The 23,679-nt window shown below is 40.2% G+C and overlaps 1 protein-coding gene across 6 annotated transcripts; it reads right to left on the bottom strand.

Moving 5' to 3' along the window:
* Positions 1–85: 85 nt before the first annotated feature.
* mark4b (MAP/microtubule affinity-regulating kinase 4b) lies at positions 86–23,210 on the bottom strand. Of its 6 annotated transcripts, XM_088380686.1 has the most exons (19): positions 22,334–23,210; positions 18,568–18,765; positions 18,227–18,280; positions 12,074–12,122; positions 11,929–11,994; positions 10,429–10,499; positions 10,109–10,165; positions 9,085–9,321; positions 8,884–9,003; positions 8,494–8,593; positions 8,284–8,393; positions 7,720–7,903; positions 7,425–7,645; positions 6,639–6,730; positions 5,308–5,595; positions 4,166–4,248; positions 2,842–2,886; positions 2,444–2,465; positions 86–1,960 (listed from the first exon to the last, which is right to left on the bottom strand). In XM_088380686.1, the coding sequence occupies exons 1-19, from the start codon at positions 22,382–22,384 to the stop codon at positions 1,627–1,629; spliced, it is 2,382 nt and encodes a 793-aa protein (XP_088236812.1). In that variant the 5' UTR covers positions 22,385–23,210; the 3' UTR covers positions 86–1,626. The 6 variants fall into 6 exon arrangements, with proteins under 6 accessions (XP_088236812.1, XP_088236817.1, XP_088236813.1 ...); XM_088380691.1 differs by lacking the exon at positions 2,444–2,465 and having other exon boundaries at positions 2,842–2,878; XM_088380688.1 differs by lacking the exon at positions 2,444–2,465 and having other exon boundaries at positions 1,740–1,960.
* Positions 23,211–23,679: the final 469 nt, after the last annotated feature.

The following is a 23,679-nucleotide window of genomic DNA, read 5'->3' as shown; positions in this document are numbered from 1 at the left end:
AAAAGGTGTTAGTCTTAACCAAAAAATACATGATCAAATACATAAGCTAATCACAACTGGTTGGAGACAATGACGTAATGTCAGGTCCGATGTTTTGGATACTCTTTAATGTGAGACTGCATTTGCGGCTGAATGCTAGGTAGCCAAACATGTGAGCATGAACAATAAATACGCCTCAGAATTGGAGTGGATGCTTGTTCTCTCCTTTAAGACAATAATAGGAAATCAATTAACAATTTTTAATATATTTTTAACATTAAACAGCATTTGTGTCATAAGTAGCGATAAGTCGTGTGATGGGTTGTGAAAAATTTGTGAGCATTAATCAACAAATACATTTGAGAAGTCCAATTAGCCGCTTGTATTAAAACAATGACAAGGTTTTTCATGTAGAAAAAGTCAAATTTATCAACTTTTTAGGCCGACTTAAAGGTGTGTGATTGTGAACCAACAAATCCATCATGCCTCAGTTTTGGGGGGCGGGGACACTACAGGAAATAGTATTATAACTATAATAGAACTGTGTGGTTGTAACTGTGATGATGAGTGGACCATAATTCACTCTAGAGTGTAGAGGTCAACATCGCTACTTTTTTGCTGTTTGTTTCTCTTTCCTTTTTATCAAAAAAGTTGATAAACGTGACTGTAAATAGCAGCATTTCAGTCGGGAATGAACTCTTATCGGGATGGAATCTTAGCTAATTATAAATGGGTATTAGGACCACACTGAAAGAAAAAAAAAAACAAGACTACACAACCAGAATAAAGTTGGGATCTTCCAAAAGTCTTTTTTGGGGGGAGGAAATAGAACACAATCTTGTGATAATAAAACTGTAAATATTCAATAAGAATTTATTATTATTATGAGATAAAAATAGAAATTTAACATCATAATCATTCAATGGGAATTCTTTTTTATCTTCACTTCACCTAATAGTAACACGGTACTGGAAAATAAAAATTTCAAGACAAAATTTCATTTAATTCATGGAAAAGAGCATTTTGTCATGAAAATAATGAAATAATGCTCAAAGGTTTGTTGTGTTTTTCATATCTATTTTTGCCCCTAAAACAAAATTGCTTTTCTCTTGAAACAAATCCAACTACAGGTATTCTCCACCTCTAAATAATCAAGATTTTTCCCCCCAAAATTTTTGAAAACAATTTTATTTTTTTTTTGGGCTACTTTTTTCCGAAATAAATTTTTGGGCAGAGAAATAAATTCAGATTGTCATAATTTTTTGGTAAAAATTTGACAACTTTGTAGAACGTGGCTCCTTTTCAATAATTGCTTTTATCCCATCTGAAAAATACATAACTTCCTTGAAAAACAAAGACAATGCTAATGAGATTCCTGTTTTTCCTTGAAAAATAAGACTATTCTACTATAATGATGAGTTTATTCTGGTGGTATTAATCCAGAGTATTTTATTGTTCTTTTGAATGTGGTCTTAACACTCATTGGTAGCTGATCAGTCAAACATGATAAAATAAAGTGTGTGTAATCTTTTTGCTTGTTTTCAGCAGTTCAAGATGGGACACAGGACGAGGGTCTTTGGCGGCATTACGGCGAGAAGTTTGTGCCCACTTCTTCTTCCCCGCCATCCTAATTTCCCAACTTAGCCCTCAGAGCTCCAGCTCTTTGGACACTTTGGTAGCAATGTCTCTGAAAGCGAGCGGTGCCCCCCAGAGACGCTTGAAGCGCACGCCGGTGCTCTGCGCCGGCCCGCCGGGCAGCTGGCACACTTCTGCCTCGAAGGCCACGCGGGCACCGGCCGCTCCGTGTGTGCAGGACAGTAGGAAGGGGCCTGCCAGATGTACCTGGCAGCCGCAGCCTTGGGCCGCCTCCCGTAGAGCCAGGACCACCTCGGCCGGGTCGCGGGGGCTGCGCACCCTCACATCCCAGCCGCATCGGGGGGTCCGGGGCTCTGCCGCTTTTTGATGCCCAGATATATGGCGACTGAACCAAACGGGGTTGGTGAAAAGTGGAGGGCGGATTGTGAATGAAGGTTCGATGAGTCATGAAGTTTGATGGAGTGAAAGCAAAAGGGGAAAAAAAATTGATTAACATAACGCATCTTTTTATGTCTACAAGCTAAAAGCACCCCCCACACACATACATATCCCCAAATTAAGACATTTATTTGCTTTATACTATATTTCTGATTGTCATTTACTACAGGACATAGTTGAATTGTTTAGCAACTTTTGTCACAAGCAACACAAGCATCTGCTGAGTCCACTATTTGAGGAAATATATATTGTTCTCTGAATCATTTCTATACACAACAAATATTTGACTTTTCCACATCACGTCTGAAGAGGGTGAAAAAGGAGGTACAATCTATGAAAATAAAGCTTTATTTTATTTATTTTTATTTATTTACTTACGGGTAGGTCTAGCACTAGAAGCAACGAACACAGCTAACTAAGCTAACGTTACCTGCTGCTGCTAGCTTGTGACACTGATGAGAGTAAACACACACAACATTTAGGAAGCAAAAGTGCATTTAAGCTTTGATTCTTATCTGTCTTACAGAAATACATTTGCTAACTTAAAATAGATGGCACGCATTGATGTTAGATAATACTATTGTTGATAAAAGACCACAGATAGATTGTCCTCATAAGATTGAAATAAATAAATTCTCGTCTTTAAATTTTTCTTTCTCTAAAATTGTAACTTATTCTCTCCCACAATTTCCCCCCCTAAAACGGTCTCTCCCCGACAGTATGACAAGTACAAGAGTGCATGTATTTTTCGTTGTCTAAAATTTGGAACTTAACTTAAATTGACTTAAACTTTAAACTTAACTTCAATGAAAATCTTTCATGACTCACCTTGTGACCGGAGATCTGCTGATTCTCTCAGGTTCGTCTGTGACCCTCAAGAGGAAAACAAAAGGTGTCCGTTAGAAAACAACCAGGAAAAAAAAAAATACAATAAAATAAAAAAACATGTCCTGCTCAAGTTCTACTTCAAGGGCGCACCAATTGAAACACAGAACACGGCTACTCATCCGTCAAAGTGATCAGTGGGCAGATGTAAATAGCACACATGATGAACATGAGGACCATTGTGTCTTCACCCCCCCCCCCCCCCCCCCAAAAAAATAGTATCTGTGTTGGTATTATTATTATTATTATTATTTTTACCTCACAGAAACTTGTTGTGTGACTTGTTCGTTAACGACAACAACGCCAAATAAAGGTGGAGAAGCGTACAGGTGCATGATGGAAGGACAGCAGAGGAAGAAAAGGAATAGCAGCAGTAGAACAAAGCAAAAGTTGTGTAAGATGTTGGTTGGAAAACAGAACACACATTAGTGAGGATGACGTGTGAACAAGATGCCACCCTCTTAAACCACACACGCACCCAAAATCCTATTCTTTGGCAACTACTCAAACTTGAAAAGTCACCTCTACTTGATTAGCAATTACTAGGGAAAACATTTTTGAATCATTACAACAGCAATTTCTTTGAACTCATGTTCTGAAAATAAAGTTGAATTCATAAAAATAAATAATTTGATTAATATTTTTAAAGTCAGAATATTTTGTTGTAAAACAGCATAATTTTACTAGAAATTTGCAGAGAGGTTAATTACTAGAAAAAGTTGTATTTTTAAGAATATAATTGTAATGTTATCGGAATTAATATTTTACAGTTACTTGTTTATTCTTCATCTCATCTTTTGATTTTTCCAAAAACATATTACAATTTTCCGCTTGTAATTTGAAATTTTTCCATTTCCTGTAAAAACCCAATCTACTGTTTTACCTTGTTTAACCCACAGCCCACATCCATATGACTCTCTGTCTCTCTCCCCTTCCCTTCCCACATTCAATCAATATGAGTACAGATGAAAACACATGCACACACACTCATACACACGCTCATAGAGCGACAGTCAGACACAGTAACAATGCAGACGGACAATTGGGTTGTTGCTGGTTAGAGCTATCATCAGAAACATTTTCGGATTCCAAAATTGAAAGGCTAAATATCAAAAGTCTCAAAAAACTGCAGACAACAAAAATACACATTTGTATAACTACAGGATACTCCACCAGTGATATGAACATATAGATAAACACATGGGCGGACACACGGACATGAAGCGAGATACACAGCAGCCAGAAAAGACGGGAAAGGAAGACTTACTAACTGTTTTTGTGGCCTGCGGGAGGTTGCAGCCCGACACGGATTTGTTTGAACTCTGACGCTTAGAAGGGTCAAGAGTGACCCTGGAAGAAGAGGAAGAGGAGGTGTGGAATGACAACAAGAGCAGTGTCAGAGCAAAGAAAGAAAGTGGGAGAGGAGGGGAGGAAAACAACATGGAGGTGAGAGGAAACAAAGCAGAAGATTGAAGAAGAAGACAGGATGGCAGATCGGCAGGTGACTGGCGAGGGGGAAGCAAACGTGGTTAGACAATCAAACAAACACGGAAAAGCAACAACAAGCAGCGGAACGCCACGCGTGGGAAAATAGTTGTCCGCCTCAGAGAAACGACATCACGAGCCATGAGTCTCAAAGTTGCTCAAATATATTGGACTACAGGGATGCAATTCAATACAGGGAGCGATGTCAAACACCAGTGGGAGTGAACTGAGCTTTAATTAAAGCCTCATTCCCACCAAACCATTCTGTTCAGTTTGACACACATTTTAATATGTTTCTGTAGTAAAACCTTCAATGGAATCATTGGTTTTCCACCTAAAATTCCATAAAAAATCTAGCTGCGATTTTTTTTGCCCTCTGTAATTTAATGATTATTTTCAAGGTCCTCTTTCTATGTATTTTTAACCAACACAAGCAATACATTCATCTGTATTACAAAAAAACCAATAGATTTATTCTACAAATATGTTTTGGTTTTATAGGTTAGGCATGGGACTGAAACTGCACAAAATTGAACTGTACTACCTGGTGGAAACAAGGCTGGTACACTATGATGTGATATTTTTACGCAGTTATCGCCACCCTGCTAACACACCCCTGTGCTAGAAACTCAAACCTGACCAGGATTTACCTGGCTTAGAATTGTGGTGGAAACGAGGCTAAAGATAGACACCTGAGGCGGACAACTTGTCAAGCTTCACTGAAAAAGAATAAAAGCTGATATGTTAGTAGATGAGCTCTTTATGTATTTGTAGAAGTCATTAACATCAGTCCACAGTAAAAGATCATCCAGCACATTTTAAAATGTCCGTTTTTAGCGTGCTAATCAATTAGCCACAGCGTTAGTCCACAGTCATCAGACGCCTCTTCTTCCCGCCATTTTCTCCCGCGGCTTCTCCGCTTACCTGCGGGTCAACTTGGAGGTGAGCTTGCTGAGAAGGTTGCTGGGGGTGCGTGGGGTTCTGGCACCAGGCAGGGTGCCACTTGTGTCGTGCGACAGTGTGGGCGAAGCCGCCGTCCCGTGTAAGGGCGGCCGGCGGTCTCGGATTTGCCCGCCGTGGAAGGTGCTTCTGGCCGTGGAGCCCCGTGAGAGACGCGAGGAGGTTGTGGAGGTCGAGGAGGCGGAAGAGGCTGACGTGCCTGTGAAGCTGTGGGTAGAGGGAGAGGCGGGGGGCAGCCGGTGGGAAAGGGAACTGGGGTGGGAGGACACGGGAGAGAAAACATTGATTTCCTGAATGGAGAGACGGGAGGACATTTGTCTTCTCATAGAGCACTGACACAAATATGCACCTAACGTCCCAATATTCGCAAAGTAACCTTGGGCGATGGGACACGTGTTGCTTCACCAAATCTAAAGACACATTATCTGTCTATTTGCACAGCTGGGTTTGTTTATCAGGTGTTAAAAATGTCACAATAATGTGTGTGCGTGGGTGCGTGCATGCACATGTTTACCCCATCAAGCACCATGGCATGGCATCGCATTGACAAAGCCTCAGAGGCAAATGTAGGGGGGGAGGAGCTTGGTGATGTGGGCACTGTGCCAGTCTCCATTTTATCACCACAATGCTTCCTCCTACTTTATTATGTGCCCTCTTTCACTTTATGACTCTTGCTTCACTAAACAAATGATTCTTTGCTTTTCTAGAAAACAGGGGAAACAGCCAGAGAACTGAAAATGGAACTTCCATCCATTCAGTTAAACTGGAGCTCATCCTACGTTGGCAGTAAATGTTAGGGCATATTTGAAAACAAACAAAGCATTACCAGTATACTTACATTTACGGCCATGGACAATTCAGCATCTTCAATTAACCTCATCTGATGCTTGGCAAATGAACTCACTGGACTGAGCGCCAACAAATCAGACAAATCATAGACATCACCCTCACAATTTAGAGACTTCAATGTTGCTAATGTGCCAACCCGAGTGGAAAAATGTGGAAGGAACAGCAAGAGGTGACTGACACTCTCAGCAGCACAAGGCCATCTGTTACAACAAAACACAGCTCATACGGGCCACATAAACACGCACATGCACGCACTTGTGCAGTTAGAACTCTTAATCTACTCCAAACGCGAAACAAATCTCTTGTGAAATGATATCCGCCCCAGTCATTCTCGACCTGTACTTAAATCATATTATTTGGGCATTTGAATAGTCAGATAGGAGAGGAGATGCCTCATCATAAAACATACATCATAATGTATATTTAAAGTTAGAAGTGCTTCTCACCTGTTCTCTTTGCCGTTTTGCAACAACGACTGTCTGTCTGCGCTGCACACGTACGTATTCCTTCGCGTCATGCCACTAGCAGAGACATTATTCTGGAGAAACAGGAGGAAAACAAGTCATCAATGGCTGGCAATAAGAACTATGTCCACTTCATCAGAGGTGGGATTAAGTGTTGCAAATCATATCACATAATCTTAATCTGGTTGCTGCTTGAGTTCACCAAAATCTGCCACGTTAATCTAAAAAAAAAAAAGGTAACGGGACACACACTGTATAATAATTGGAGTGAATTGTGTTGCACCTGGAGCAAATTGTATTGTCTCATATCACACTGCAGCAAAACTGGGGTAAATTGCATAATTAGAATGTATTGAATCCTAATTTGAGTGAATTGTATCATAACTGTAGCAAATCATTTGGGATTTGAAGTGAATCGTATAGTGGCGTGAATTGACTTTATGCACGCACCATCTTCGGATTTGAGCCATGAACACATGCTAACTTTCTGTCACTTGGCTAACACATCGCAAAAACGACAACATCAAACCCTTAAAGGTATACTCGCGGTCTTGTTACCGTAAATGATATATCACCTTTCTAATTGCTCAATTGCTTTCATTGCTTATCAAAGTGTCGGCAAAGCAATCAAAGCATCTCTACTGTAACATTATAAACACATAAAATAGTTCATCTAAGGTTAATCTGCCTTCTGTTTTAGTTCCCCAAAATCTGCCACATGGACTCAGTGTAAAATATAAATATTTAAACACTGTTTTACGACCGTACCGTGGTGGAGTTGGCCTCCTTCCGTCTGTCAGGTATCTCGGCTTTGTTGGGATTGTGAGCAGAGCTGACCATCGGACTGGAGGGCGTCGGGATGCTCCGAGAACTGACGGTACTGTTGCTGGGCTTGCGGACTGACAGCCTTTCCTCCTTTAGCCCAGATGCTTCTCCCACCCCGCTTGGGCTGCGCTTGGGATGCGCCGACCCAGGAGCTGCCGGAGCACCTACGAGAGACAAGAGATGCAAGCAGATGAAGACCACTTGGAAACTGCATGGATGTGATGTCAAAAAGTCATACAGAAGTCAGAGTGTCGTCTCTGGCGCTGATAGGTGGAGACGCTGCGTTGTGGCTTGTGGGCTGAAGAGGAGGACGAAGCACCAGAAGAGGAAGTAGAGTGTTTGCTGGTACCGTTGGCGATGGTTCCAGTCCTGGCGCGAGCCAGGCTGAGACTGCTGGCTGATCGGGACACTGTGCTTTCGGCCTGAGACAACAGAGTGACTGCAATGAAATTTTGTAGGAGGCTTGTATTGGAAGTGTAAACAGACCAAATTGCATTGTAATTGAAGTGATTTTGATTCACCTCAATTATGACAATGCAATTCAATCCAATTATAATGTAGTAGGGTATGATATGTTGCGATAAAAACACAAATGGCTGTGATTTTGTAAGAGACAATTTGATTGGATGCAATTACAATAAAATACACTCTGATTATAATGTGATTCACTCCATTTCTAATGTGATATGTGATTATGAGACAATTTAATTCACTCCACTCAATCGCATCTTGATTAACTATATCATACTAAAATTTGAGTGTATCATGCAGATGTACGCTCAAACCACTATGCCACACTCACCTCGTTCTTTCGTGCCAGCAGGAAGTACGTGGCCGTCACCTCATTGTACTTGTGACTGACCAGAGAATCTCGGATCTCCTCTCTGGTGAAACCCATCCCCACCATCACATCTGCAACACCGAGTGTCAAAGTCACGCAGGTCTCAATTCAGTGCTTGTATCATTTCAAGGGTCCTTCTTTTCGAAGTGGGAGGTGTTGTTGTTAACTTACCAATGCGGACGGTGTCGTTGAAGTCCTCCTCGGGCTCTTTGTGAGGCTTCAGCTCTTCTCCTTCATAGCTCACATTCAACCACTTGTCTTTCATGATTTGCTGGTAAAGTGAAGCCAGAAAAATAAGTATTTAATGCATTTATTACATCTTGTCATATTTACAATATAGGGCTGGGCTATATGCCCTGGTTTGTTGAAAGAAAAAAAAAATCTAAAGATTTTAATGAGGCCAAAAGTGGCAACAGCGAATGTGTTTATTTGTAAAGTAGCAGTGTTTGCAGAATATATTGTTAATGTGAGTAGTGCACATAAACAGTGATGTGCTTTGAACAACAGAAGACACTAACATAAAACAATAAATCACACGAACAGACTCGAATTAATGGTTACCTCCAATGAACAGCGTTTAGTTGGGTTGAGGACCAGGAAGCGGCGCAAGATTCCTTCACAGTCTGTGGACATGTAGAAGGGCACACGGTATTTGCCTCTCAGGACACGCTCACGCAACTCCTGAATGGAAAACAAATTCTGATAAGTTTCAACCAGAGACAATTATGCTTGAGAGAAAAACAATAAGGCAGGTTTGCTCACCTTCAGATTTTGGCCGTCAAAGGGCAGCGAGCCGCTGACCAGGGTGTAGAGGATGACGCCCAGGCTCCAGATGTCCACCTCGGGACCATCGTATTTCTTGCCTTGGAAAAGTTCGGGCGCGGCGTAGGGCGGCGAGCCGCAGAAGGTGTCCAGTTTGCTGCCAGCCATGAACTCGTTGCTGAAGCCAAAGTCAGCGATTTTGATGTTGGAGTTGGCGTCCAAGAGCAGATTCTCTGCCTTCAATGGTGGAGCACAACACATGATGTCAAAGTAGTACGTTTATATTCAAGTGACCTCCCAAGAGGTTTTCATATATGAAATAGCTAATAAATGTGCAAAGACAGAGGTGGGAAAAGTTTGGCCGTGGCTTTCTTAAACCCAGTCACAAAGCATTTACAGAACATATACTTCATTGGATTTTCACCAAAAATTGGTTATTCGGGGTATATTTGTTTATATGTATAATAAAATAATTGGTTTATTGATATATTGTACATCAATTTTGAAATAATTACAATTATATACACAGTTAATAGTATTTTTTAAACCGTATTAATGAACTGTATCTATTGATTCATTTATATTTATAAAAAAGCTATTGGTTTATTGATTTATTGTAATACATGTTTAAAACGACAATTACTTTACAACCTTGAAATTTTTTTAGTTACGCCTTTTTAATTGTATTAAATAAACTAATTAATTAACTCTGGCTGGCAACCAGTTCCGTCTACTGCCCGAAGTCAGTTGGCATAGGTTCAAACATGCCCTCAACCCTCGTGAGGACAGGCGGTTCAGAAAATGGATGGAAACTGATTAACTCTAAGAACACATTGGTTCCTTCGTCAACAACAGGAGAAAGACTGAATTACAATTCATATATGGCTTCCAGAAACATTTAATCCACAATATGTTCCAGATGTGACAATATCTTTAATGCTCAATTAATCAATGATGAAATCTAACTACTTTTGCTCCATAAATTGTGTCCATAAATTATAAATACACTCTGCTGTGCGCTCACCTTCAAGTCTCTGTGAACAATGTTCTTCTGATGGCAATAGTGCACTGCTGACACGATCTGTGGAAAGACAATAAAACATGCTTCATGTACAGTGGACAATGTACAATAGAGAATTTCACTGCCGCTGTTTATTTTATTCTGCAGTGGACCACAGTGGAAATGTCTGTGGTGCTTTTGCGTCACACTCTGCTAAATTACAGCTCATTTTTGCTGGCTTACATGCCAACTCCACCAACTTTTTACTGTGTATGATGCAAATTCATCTTTTTTTTTTTTCTTCAATTGATCACAAAAATAAGTAAGTTGAAGTTAGAACCGACCTGTCGGAACTTGCCGCGGGCTTCTTTCTCCTTCATGCGGCCATGAGCCACGAGGTAGTCAAACACCTCCCCTGTGAATAATGATGACAAGGCTGAATACAAGCAGTTTCAAACAAGAGTAAAGTAATAAATACTGCAGAATCAAACCAGCTCACAAACAAGAACAAGGCTAGAGAAGTAGGGTCTCTTTTTGTTGTTCTTTTAAAGATGACTACAAACTAAATGAATTGCTGCAGCAAACTGTTATCCGTTAACACCACCCTTCACAAAACAAAAGATTGCCTTTTTAATTTGGACCCAAAGTCAGCTTGGATAGATTCCAGCTCATCAAATGGGTGGCTGGATTGTTAAATTGCTTGTCACTTTTTAGACTTGGGGCTAACATGTAGCCACTTTGAACCTCATGCCTCGTCACCATGGCAACAAAAGCCATACTTGGGGGTGTGAAAAAGAAAAATAAGTGAGGGGAAAATTGCCTAATTTGGCTGTTTCCTTTATGGTTTTAATTCAGTAATACACCAAAGCACACTTTATCTTTCCAAGCTCCAACAAGTCCAAGTTAACAGCTGGAATTTATGTAAATAAACATCCATCTGGCGGAGAAAAGGAAAGGCAACTGAAGGTGAGTCATTAACTTTAACATACAGTACGATAATTATTATTTACCAAAAGAAAAAGAAAAGAACAGGGAGTCACAAGTACACTCCAGTTTGTGATGTAAACTTCTTTATTATGTGAGTAGATTAACACTGGCTGCTCTGTAAATTCATGTGGTGTTGAGTTTGTGTGCATTGGTCTCCCATTTTGTGTGCAAGCTCCTTGTTAGGTAGTGGTAGCAGGAACAGGAGAGCAGCACAGGGATAAAAGAAGAAAGGTTAACTGAAGCGTTCAAATTGGAAAGGTTTTCACTTCATTGTGTGGTCACGCTGAATTATCCTGTGGCGTCCAGCGTGTTAAAATCGATTATCCTATGATGTGTGTGGATAATCCTAAGCGAGTAAGCTATAGTGAGGAGTGTACTACGATAAATTATTCTGTGGTGTGATATTTTAAGTGAATTTTTTTCTCCATCCAGTGCCAGCTCCTCACAAAGCAGTCCGGCCGACCATCATAAATACAAGGTGGGCCAAAATGGTGCTGTTGCCAAACACAATAAGAGGAGCATTTACTAAGTTGTCGTGATAGTTCGTATAACATATCCCTCAAGTCATTTAGCATAAGAAAAATAACTGGTTGCCAAACAAGGTAATAGTGCAGCTTCTTCTATTTCTTGCTCCTCTGCTCCTCTTTCCTTAGACTAGATGCCCTGTGGCAATGTGCTGCCTCTCACAGTTCAGTGCTATGAAATACAAGCTAATGTGTGTGGTGTGCTCTGACTCAGAAGAGCAGTAAAAATACACAGTATGACATTTTTTTTCCTTCTCTCACGCTTTAAAAATCGATAAGCTGTTAAAACGTATGTATGTGTGATTCTCGCTTAAGTGCATTGGCATCACTCACCTCCACTGGCGTACTCCATAATCAGGTATAGTGTCTTCTCCGTCTCAATGACCTCAAAAAGCTGGACTGTAATACACAAATAGAAAAGGTCACACTAAATAAAGGATATCATTAAGACCAATAGACAAACTCAGGGATAATTCACCTATGTTGGGATGGTTGAGGGTTTTCATGATGCGTACCTCACGAAAAAGCTGCAAAAAGGAGAGAAAATATCATCCATGTGACTCATATTCTTAAATACACAGTCTTTGGTGGCCCACAGGAGAGTGTGACAGAGGTACAAGCTAGCAGTAGGCCTTTGATGAGTATGCTACACCCCACCCACCCCTTAATCCATCCATTACAGTGCTCTCGACATTGCTGTCTCATCCTGCAACACTGCCCCGCCCTTCTGCCTCATTATAACAATGCATTTTGCAGGCTGTGTTCAAGGCGTGCTGAAAATAAAATTCAGGAGAAACAAACGTGATGACAAGGCTACATTTTAAGACCTGCTCGATGATGGTGATGCTCGCAAGGATTGGTAATTAGTGGCATAGTGAGACATACTAGAGAGGGTTGTTGTTACTGGAAACTGAATGTGGAATGTATGATGATGGAAAGGCACAGTGCATCCTGAAAGTATCCGCAGCGTTTCAACATTTCCGTTTTTTTTATTGCATTACATGACAGCTTTATTTCGAATTGGTGTCAATTCATTTATGTGAACACATTTGGATGCGTAATTTTAGTTTTAATATGTGAGCAAAAATGTTAAAATATTTTACAAATTGTGATTACATACGGTGTTATGTGCTGAATTTTCAGGGGGAAAAAGTATTTAGTATAAAATCTTCGGAAAAAGCTGTAACACAAGTGAGAATAATGTCCACTTTTTTTTTCCATTTGTATACATATATTAATATAATAATTACAAAGTAAAGAAAAAAAAATTCAAACATCATCATTGTCTTGTGTCAATTTAATCCTTCTTGGAATTAGGCAGTAACAAACAAAATGTTTAAAAAGTGAAACACTGAATATTTTCCAAATGCACTGTAAATAACATTTCCATCTAATTTGCTTGTGGTCATGCATCATCGAACCAAATCCAGTTGTACTCGATTTTACTTTACACTGCTACCACACACGAATGACTCAAACCTGCATTGTCTATTGTTAGTAATCACAGGAAAGCACATGGCTATTGTCAAAGTCTTATTTCTGCAGCTTGTTGCGCACAGCATGATACTCGTCAAGGTGACTGCTTACAGCACAACAAGCAGGACAAGTGAGTGATAACCAGTTTTATGGAAAGAAAAAAAACACTACCTGCAAAATCACTGCAACCTTTCGGGACTTTTGAGAATACAAACGCTCTGTCGGTCAGATTATAGAACAGAGTGAGCTGAGTATGCAGTTATCCATGTGTGACTTTTGGTTCCAATGTTATTTTCAACAATAACCAGCTGTCGAGACAGCCCTTTATCTCACCTCTGTTAGGGTTCTAATAAAATAAAAAAAAATGGTGTTGTTGTTGGGGGTGGAGGTTCTTAGGTCAAATCCCTAACTACAATGGCCTTTAAGCAAAACGGTGACATGGAAAAAAAGCGAAAAAAATACAACTGCAACTAATAAAAAGAAGTGAACAGAAAGAAGCTTTACTTCCTTATTTCCTCATTGCAACATCACACTTTTCTCAATTTGTGTGACTCAAAGGAGACACTTGGCCTGGTTGAACAGGTCCAAAGTCTCTAGACATCAACTGACGCATGCATCAAAATATTCTGCTGCACTCCCTAAATGATGTCATAGTAACCAAATAGCATGAAGCTGTAATCTGGTGTGAATTTAGTGTAAATAAAATTTTTAATATAAACAATACATCTTATTGCAATTACCATGACCAAAATAATCCCGTTATTAATATGAAGACAACAGAATGATTTTGAATACAGTTAAAAAAAATAATACTAAAATAGGTACTTTATGCACTGTTTGAACATTTGAAATTGTAAACAGTAGAACAAAAATGAATTTTCATGCATGCAAGCCCCCCGAAAAAATAACATGGTTTTCACAGCAACTAAAAATAGTCAGTTGTGCCCTTAATTTATTTTTTTAATTAGCCTTCAGTGATTCAACACAAATTAGGTGTGTCATAACAGGACGCACTAGTATAGTGAAGCATAGAGTTAGTTTCACGTATATTTTGAGGGTTGTTGGCAAGTTTGAGGAGATGGTGCCCTGAAGGCACTTTTACCCATCAACATGAAATTATGTTAATATACTTAGCAAAGCTGTACACACAAGAGGGCCCATGGACCCAAATGCCATTTTGGCTTCAATTACTCACTTTGGGCAAACCCCTCCCACGGAATAGGCGTCATCGCAAGTTAGCTGAAGTCAGCTAATGTGGATGGACCATGTATAAATTTCATGATCTTTTCAAGGATTCACCCCCGTCGGATTAGAACGCCATCATAAACCGAGGACCACAGTAGCGGTTTGAAATTTTATCACATATGATGGGTAAACCAGCAGCTGCGTGTACAGCCGGTGTTGTGGCCCTCAAGGGGATTAATCCCGACATTGTCACGGCAACCGTGACGCGGCATGGCCGTTGTCATGGCAGCTGGCCAGTATGTGAAATAAATTATCCAGTCAGGGTTTCAACGAGCAAAGCGGGATGGAAAAGTTAGAGAAATGTAAACCTCATTCATCTCGGCTCCTGATTGATGGGATGTGGAAAATGTAAAGTGGAGGTGACAGGCTCATCCCCTTAATTCCACTTAAAGCACTCAGATGCTCCACTTTCTTAATTTGATTATACTCTCTTATGTCATTTAGTCCATACATGTTCAATCTCAGTTGTCCTCATCAGGGTCATGTTTGTTTGTGCTAAAGCGTAGGGCTGTTTGAATATGGAAAAAATGTTAATCATGATTATTTTGGTAATAAGTGAAATCGCAATTATTCAAATGGCTATTTTTTGGTATGAAGCAAGAAAATGTTTAATTGTAAAAAATACTAAGTCAATTTAATTTATGTAAGTATCAAAAAAACTTTGACTAATTATTTATTTTATTCTACCGTATTTTCCTGACTATAAGTCGCATTTTTTTTCATAGTTTGGCCTGGGGTGCGACTTGTACACTGGAGCGATGGTAAACCTGTTGGCATGATATCTATGCTATAGTTGTCTGAATAACTCTTAATGTTATGTTAACATACCAGGCACGTTCTCAGTTTGTTGTTTATGTGTCATGTAACGTTAGCATACCGTACAATTTTCAGACTGTTGTTGCCTCTATTGGATTTTTATTTTAAATTGCCTTTCAAGATGACATGTCTGCATTTCATGGCTGGTGCGACTTGTACTCTGGAGTGATTTTTAAAAATACGGTAATTACTTTTGTATAAGGATGCCAATCTAATCGTGGTGTAATATTCGTAATCATAACGGAATTTTGTTTAATTGCAGAGCCCTACTAGAGCGTATCCCAAGTGACTTTTGGTGAGAGGCTTGGTACGCCCTGGAATGGTCGCAGCTGGTGGCAGGGCTCATAGACAAACAAACATTCAGACATGAACAATTTACAGTCTTCAATCAACTGACACTGGCATTTGAACTGGTCGCCAGCCAATCACATCACAAATTGACAAGCAACCATTCACACTTAAATTCCCACCTATGGATCTAGATGAGTGCTTCTCAAAGTGTGGCCAGTTTGTTATTGTTGTGTTCAATGGTGCTTGTGGGAAAAGCTGCTCTCAGCCTGTCTTCCCACTTATCTACATATTCACCATACACAACCACAACAAAGCACGTTGGGCCAACAATATGACACAATAGCAATGCATATAATTGCATTACACATGCAGACAAAAGATGGAGAGACGACCAAGTCCACATAGTCTGTCTTCTCTCTATCTTGTCTTTCTCCTGTCTCGTGCCAAGGCCCCACAACTCCGCAACCCGGCCTTTTGTTCGCCTGTCTGGAATTCAGCTCCCGGTTTAGGGGCCAGCACGGGGAGACTAAAAGGAAAAAAAAAAGAAGCTTCCCAGCATTGCTCAATGACGGTTCAAACACAGACTCCAAACACTTTATCAGTGTCACTATCACTATGAGGCAGCCGAAGGGTACATTTACATCACAACAATCTACTGAAAAGTTGCAATCGCAATTGTGCAATTGTCCAGATACAAGACAATGATATGCATTGCTTGCATATGTGAAATTCAAAAACAACAAAAGATGCTGGTGGTTAATCCTTGCAAAGAGAAAAAGTCTAGTGTTTTGGTAGGGTGTTGAAGGGCTGAACAATTAATCAAATTCAAATCAACATCACAGTGTAGTAGAATGTAGTAATTTTCAAAACCCAAAGGCTGCAATTTTGGAAGACTTTTTTTCTCTATATAGTGATAGATTCAGTATTAAAGAAAAGACGTCCAAATGTTTACATGTCATTTAATGAAGCATGAAACATTGAAGTGATGAAGCCACAAACATTTTGGATTTATAGTTTTAGTGTGATTTGTTAATTACTGACTTTGGTTGACTCTACACTTGTTTGGTAGAATTTTGTGAAATTATCATAGTGAATGCTTAAAAGACTGCAAGTCAAAATGTTCCATTCGTGAACAACTGTATTCGCAGCACATAAACTGTCATTTTAATTGATTCATGGTTCATCTGTTTTTTTTTGTGTAAACGTAACCTATAGGACCAAAACCTGTGTACTATAATAAATCTGATATTGTTCTTTGTAATACAGATTTATTTTTTCCTTCTGCTTGTTGGAAAAATACCTAAGAGGTCAAATTGCAATGTTGAGGGGGAAAAAAGCAATTAGATTATTTTTCTGAATGGCTTGGTGTTCCCACAAGAAGGTACCATTTCCCTTATGAAACAAGGACCCAAAAATCATACAACACAAAAAAGCTTCACATTTGTTGTTTCACATGATACCTGGATACCTAAAATGAAGTGAAAAGGCTGTCATACCTATAACAGGCCAGTAGTTGTTGATGGTGAAATGCCTATCTTCCTTCGCTTACATTAAAAATCTTGCAGATAATTTGCACTACTGTTCGCATTTTCACAGTAGAAACCAGCTTGATTGGTATCTAGGCCAGGTGGGAGCCAGTGTTACATGGGGAGGACCAGACATTGCCAATACGTGGGTGTTATCAACACTTGCGAGCTAACCAGCAGAGAACTCATCAATAGTCCCGCTCTGTGCGCGTGTGTGTTTGTGTGTAATAGCTTATGGATCGTTTTGTTGGGACGGTGATGATAAAGTCAACTGATAATCAGACAATGGCTACGATTGTTTTTCGTACAAAGAGCAACGTGTACCGAGTGTGAGAAAATTCCATCACCAAGGTTTTTAAACAGTAGAGGCTAAGAGAAGCACCAAAATTCTCATGTTTGATGACAGGGTAGAAGAAAAAAATAATAATCCACATACATGGAGATAAAATGATTGTACACTGGCACCTTGAGCAATCTAAACTTTCACCAGTGAGGCTGCCTTTACCATCCATACAGGAAATGCTGAATCAGAATTAAATAATGGACTGTGATTCTCAATCCTCCGGAAAAAAACATGAAAAGCACAGAATCAATACAGTGCTTCTTATTATCTCCCTCAAGGAGATTACTGTTTGATTTGCAGTCTGGTTGGTTTGTCTGCAAGCAGACTCTGAAAGTAACAAAACGTACGATCTGGACTAACACACAATATTTTAAGAGGGCCACTGCTGAAATGAGGAACAGTGCTGCCTTGGTGGAAGCCTGCTCTCATAAACAGACTTAATATACGAGGTCAGACCAGCAATAAAACAGATAGCCCCCTTGTTTGAGATCACGAGTCTACAGCGAATCCCTGCGATTCACGAGATATAACTTCTGTGAATAGTGAAACTTAGCAAGCAATTGACACTCAACCCCCCCAAAAGCATTAGTACAGCATTTGCAGACTGTAGAGGCCTAACTCAAATAAACCTCTTCTCCTCACTTCAATATAATTTCCTGATGCCCTTAAAACACTGATAATAAACATTTAGACATGAATAAAACAAATGCATAACAAATAAAATAAATACAAAGATAGACATGAATCATATAAAGAAAGATAATTATAATTAAATGAATAAATACAAATTAAACGCAAAATATAAATACTAGAAAAATAGAACTACAAATATTTAAATCAAAAAATATATATACACAACATAAATAGTAATGATGATTTGAAAATTTTCTATGACGCGTAATGGGCATTAAATGATCAAATAAAATTCACTCACCTTCTGTAGGCTCGAAGGGTTGAGTTGTGTTTTATCAATTATTTTTATTGCAACCTAAACAGCAAACAAAAGCAAAATATGTCAATGACCATTAAAAAAAACATAGGAGGTTCCATCAAGACAGCGAATAAACAAGCTATCGTTGTTTTGGTGAGGAAAACAAAAACAAAAATTGAACAGCCTACCGCAAATCGTCTTCATTTATTCATTAAATAAAACGAAAATACGTTGTGTCACTTGAAATGTACGTAGAAAAAGATACAGACAATTGGAATTGGTAACTTGGACCTGCTGTGAAAATTCTGCCTTGAATGTAAAGTCTTAAACAAAAAAAAACATACCTCTTTGCCAGTCAGGATGTGTCGCGCCAGTTTGACCTTGGCGAAGTTGCCCTTGCCGATGGTCTTGAGCAGCCGGTAGTTTCCGATGTGCGGCTGTTCATCTGAGCACAGCGCGATGGAGTTGCGACATCGGGCACCCAGCGAGCGGCTGGACCAACCTGGACCCTTGTCCGAACGGCTGTTGGACAGCGAGGTATGCTGAGGAGACAACAGGCAAACACTAAGCATCAGGAAAGGGCAAACATCAGTAAATTATTCAGAGCATCTGCAAAGTATTCACAGTGATTGAAATTTTACACATTTTCATGTGTATGCCTTTATTTTAAATTTGATTCCATTCATTTTCTCTTGTCAAAATTTTACACAAAACACCCCATTAAGATTATTGGGGAGGGGAAGTATATATTTTTTTAATTTTCGCTAATTTATCCAAAATAAAAAAAAAAAGGGAAAAATGTGAATGCTTTTTAAATGGACAGTGTAACTGGATCACGAGTTCGTGCTGAATGTTCGGCCTCAAGGGAAAAATCTACTGAAAACACATTTGATTTTGAATGCTGTTCATAAGTACAATTGCAACATTTCACATTAGCTCACGGTGGATCTAAAAAGAATTCACAGTGCTTCACTTTTTCCCGATTTGCACACATTTGAGACTTATTCCAAAATGGATTAAATTCTCCACGTAACACTCCATAATGACAACAAGAAAAAAAGTTTTATCATTTTGCAAATTAGAAAAAACATCATATTCATCCTCACATTGTACATGATGGGAGAAATTTGAAAATGGCTGTGCAGCAATGTTCCCCAAGCAACCTCAGTGATATTGATATTCTTCAGCGATTAGGCATTCAAAATAGTTTTTTGACACTGTCTGCCACAGATAACATCTGGCATACCAGCTATATATGATGGCGCAAAAAAAAGTGTCCTGCAGTCACACAGTCTGTGTTGTAACAGGAAGTGCGTGGACTCCAGGAAGTGTGACGTTGTGGCCCAGCTAAAGCAAAATTGCGTAACCTTGAGTTAACTCCCAACCTTGCCGCAATAACACCGGTTTCCTTTACTTCCTTGGTTCTTCACTCACTCATACAACATACAGGACACAACAATGCTCTGTCTGTCTCTAACACAAGCGCACAAACACACAAAATCTCTCAGTCACTTTCACACGCACGCTCACACACAAATGTCTCTCGGCATGATGAAAATAGACGTGGGTGAGTCACCGGCTTGACACCAGGTGCTATTTAACAAATCACATCCATTTTGTTAATGAATTTAATTGTCACGGTGTTGTTGTGTTGCATTGTTGCGGCGGCAAAAACACGTCACCTGTTGCCAGGCAATTCAGAGCCAAACCCCAAATGTTTTAGTGGTGAGCAACTTCACATTTTCTTCACCTTTTACTTCCAATGGGTGTCCCAACACTTTTGAGGCTTTGGTTCACAGATGCAAAATACTGAAGCATTCCAAGAAAAGAACAGTGTTCCTTACTGTGGAACATTACAGAGGCCCGGTTAAGTTCACTAAGTTCTATCAGAGGAGTGTTTGATGAAATTGAAAAATGTCACAGATTCCCGGAGAAGGTTCTAGACTCAAGATGTGAAGTCACAATTAAAAGCAAATATGTTGACAAGGAAAGAGGTTTGTCATATTAAGTGGAGGTTCGCAAATGGAAAGGAAATTGCAGGTGGCCATCTTGGTAGGAGACACTAAGAGCAAACAGATGGCACCTCAATCACCTCTGAGAGCCCAAGCTTTAAGACGGAAATGTCGCAGTGACTGTCCTACTTCTCTGACCTTACCACACAGTGCGGGTGAAAAACAAAAGACCAAACATAGGTCACCTCATATTAAGGTTTATAGGCGTCATGCATGGCTGACTGGGCCTCAGTGAAGCACATGATGGAGGGCCTGAGGTGTGCTGCTAGCGCTGGCTAACAAGTTGTGGCAGCAAATCTGGGACTTAACTTAGTGAATCCAGGAAACATAAAAGGGAAATTAAAGCAACCGGTTGGGAGGTGCGCCGGACTTGTTTGGAAGACATCGGCCAAAAGACGAGTTCATCTTCGAAGGGCTGCCTTCCCAAAAAATGGAAACCTTTGTTTATCCAGGCATGGCTTCTTAAGATTTTTTTCCTCATGACTGACATGCCTACCCAACTACATATTGTTCAGTGCAATTGGCTTCACGGGCTGAAATTTCAAAGCATTTCTGAAGACGTTACCAAGAGCCACCAAACACAACAAAGGCCGCTTTGATCCAAACTGGCACACTTCTTTGGTCTTATTGTTGAGCCTGGTTCGACTCAAGAAAGACATATTTTGCAAGAATATTCCAAGTCTTCAAAACGTCTGTATGTATGTTCAACTAACGACAGAATCAAACATCATTGGCACACAGAGGACTTCATAGGGGGGGAAAAAAAAGTACAAGTGCACACTGGCACAAAGCCACGCACGCCCAGTTTGGGACTTCCGTTACAAATGCTGAGCAAATCCCATGACTTGCCTTGAGCAAAATATTTCAGTCCTGAAGCAACGACTGTAAAGATAAACCTGTCATCATAAGGCAAGGTCACGTTATTGTAGCCAGGACTGCAAAAGATTTGATGCTCTCACTTTAACCTTGGAATTGTATTTATTTATTTTTTTAAATCAAGCAGATGAGCTCGTGAATGATCATGAAAACGTACAAGGGCGTGAAAATTGCCCTCCTTACACCTCAAGCCCTACGGCTGTTGCCATGGTAAGGTTACTAACTACCATGGCTTGTGAATTTGGCCCAGTTTACAACCTTATTTTTAACCTGATTTTAGGTGGAGAAGTCATGTTAGGAAATATTACGAGACACTCTTAAAACATGTCCAAATGAGATATTTCATGTGCCCAGCCTCTATGTGGCATTGTAACATTGCCACAAAAAAAAGAAGCTGAACCTTGGGGATGAAGAGGATCCATAAAACTGGGGGAGGGAACTGCTTAACCCATCCAAGGCACACCAAAACCAAATGAAGAACTATTAAGACGTCAGATTTGTTTGTTTATGGATGCTACAAAACACAATTGCGAATTGTTTTTTAACTTTTTGACTGACTCAAGACTGGTAATGTCAGAAAGTCAAGATGGAAAAGCACCACCTGAAGCCTTGCGAGTCATTTCTATCTTAAAAAATCAGGAGTCTGCATGCACGGAAGACGAAAGTATATTTGGGTGCTGATTATTTATTTTGTCTTCTCGTTTGTCAGTCGGTAATTCTGTCATGTAATAATACAAACAATAAAGGCAACGATCAACAAATGAGAAGCCAAAGTGCTGAAATCAGATTACCAAGTTTACACTAGACAAGAGTGCCATATTTCACTTTTGCATTCCTGCAGTCGGGAACTAACATGTCATGGGCATGGACAATCCCCTTAGAAAATTTTGCGTCAAGTTGGTGGGATCGAGGCAAGGCTGTCGATATTTATAATTTCAAATGTGCAAATGGCTAAAAATTGCACTTTGTTTTGTACTTTTAGTGCATGCATTTGTCATATACCTCATTTTCACATTATTTAAATTACACTGTGGTCATTTATAGGAGTGAAGTGGGTGGGTTAGTTCAGGGTGGTCTTGCATAAACTAGATTAAATATTGATTGGCTGTTGGGCAAGGGTGGTGGTGATGGGAGGCGACATAGCTCAAAATGGATGATGGGACGCATCATTTTCTAAATGTGTGTGTGCGTGTGTGTGCGCGCGTTGTTTACGTGCACTTACATGATCCGGTTTCCGCTCGTTTCCGGGCAGTGCGGCTCTTAATAAAGACATGCTCGTCCCTGAGTGCGATTCCGGTCAGAAGAAGGTAAAGGAGCAGACTGTTGTGTTCACCACACAAGGCCAGACAAATCACGCTCTGGTTGTCAATAACAGCAGACGCAGCGGATTTGAGGGGGAAAGGTGGGACTCTCATACAATCTTCATGGTGATAGTCCGTGAAGGCAGCACGACAAAGAGTCCAGTAAGCTCCACGCAGCTCCACCAACTCAGCATCATCGAGAAAAACAAATACTGTACACAGAGGCCCAACTTTCGACCCCAACTTTACTGGGGGCTCACTGTCTCCAAACCCTTCAGCTCTATTGCCGCATTCCAGAGGACAGACGGCGTCGCTAACAGGATGATCCCGGAGGTTAAGAAGCAAAGTCTTCAGTCACATCGGGAGAAACTAGAACGAAATCACAGCGGGATAGGAAGCTAGCTGGCTAACGGGTTTGCCGCGTTTGTCCAAGGATTCGAATTATATTTGGAAATGTCAAGATAACGCATCCAGCGTCCCCATTTCCACTGATGTACCGGAGGGCCTTGTCACCAAGAAAGCCTCTTGAAGCCCCCCTCCGCTCCGCTTCTGGATGCGGTGAATGGAAAGTAGCCGGTGTCTGGAGGTCGTGTGGCGACAAAGCAAAGGGCTAATATCTCCTCAGCGGGGTCTTTTGGACTATTGAACGGAGTCGTTCTGTCTCAGACCGTTAGTTTAACAAACTAGAATGAGGCCGGCAGACGTCCACTGATGTCGGTAAAAAGGAAAGACAGTCTGACTCTCCCTATTCTCCTCCCTCCTCCGACAATGGTGGCCGCGATGCGTTCAGAGGCGCCTCGTAATCGGCGTCTATCAGTCTTCCCACGGTGGCGACGCCTTCAATGTAAACTCGTAATCGAAAATTGCAATTCATTGTCATAGGTAGCTTGCTTGTTTGGCTTATGTTGCGATTGAGACAGAAATCATCCAGCCATCCAGTATCCAAACCGATTATCCTAACGAGTGTCGCAGGATGGGCTAAATTATACACTTTTTAAACAAATGCATTTAATGGAGGAAGAGGCTAAGTAAGAAGGGACTTAAAAGTATGTAGGAATAGTGTGAAAGGATAGAAAGAAAGGTTTAGATTCTAAACTTTAGAATAATATGAAAGACAGAAGGGAGTAGGGTTTGACAGTAAAGAAAAAAGGAAGGAATGACAGGAGGAAAAAAGGAAGAGGGGAGAAAAGGAAGACAGGCGAGAAACCCAAATTTAAAACCACTTTGACATGCTCGCCATAATTTAAATGGGTTGAATTCTTGAGAT

Source organism: Syngnathus floridae, chromosome 7 (genome assembly GCF_059516105.1).
Source record: "Syngnathus floridae isolate MCC-2025c chromosome 7, RoL_Sflo_1.0, whole genome shotgun sequence".
Lineage (NCBI taxonomy): Eukaryota > Metazoa > Chordata > Actinopteri > Syngnathiformes > Syngnathidae > Syngnathus > Syngnathus floridae.
The sequence above is the reverse complement of the archived record's forward strand: the minus strand, read 5'-3'. Positions and strand labels throughout refer to the sequence as shown.

Coding starts and splice junctions, on each gene's coding strand:
- mark4b (XM_088380686.1), bottom strand. CDS start 22,384: ATGTCTTTATTAAGAGCCGCACTGCCCGGAAACGAGCGGAAACCGGAT. Junction 9,004..9,084: donor TTGACGGCCAAAATCTGAAG/GTGAGCAAACCT, acceptor TTTTCCATTCAG/GAGTTGCGTGAGCGTGTCCT. Junction 5,596..6,638: donor CAAAACGGCAAAGAGAACAG/GTGAGAAGCACT, acceptor CTCCCACCCCAG/TTCCCTTTCCCACCGGCTGC.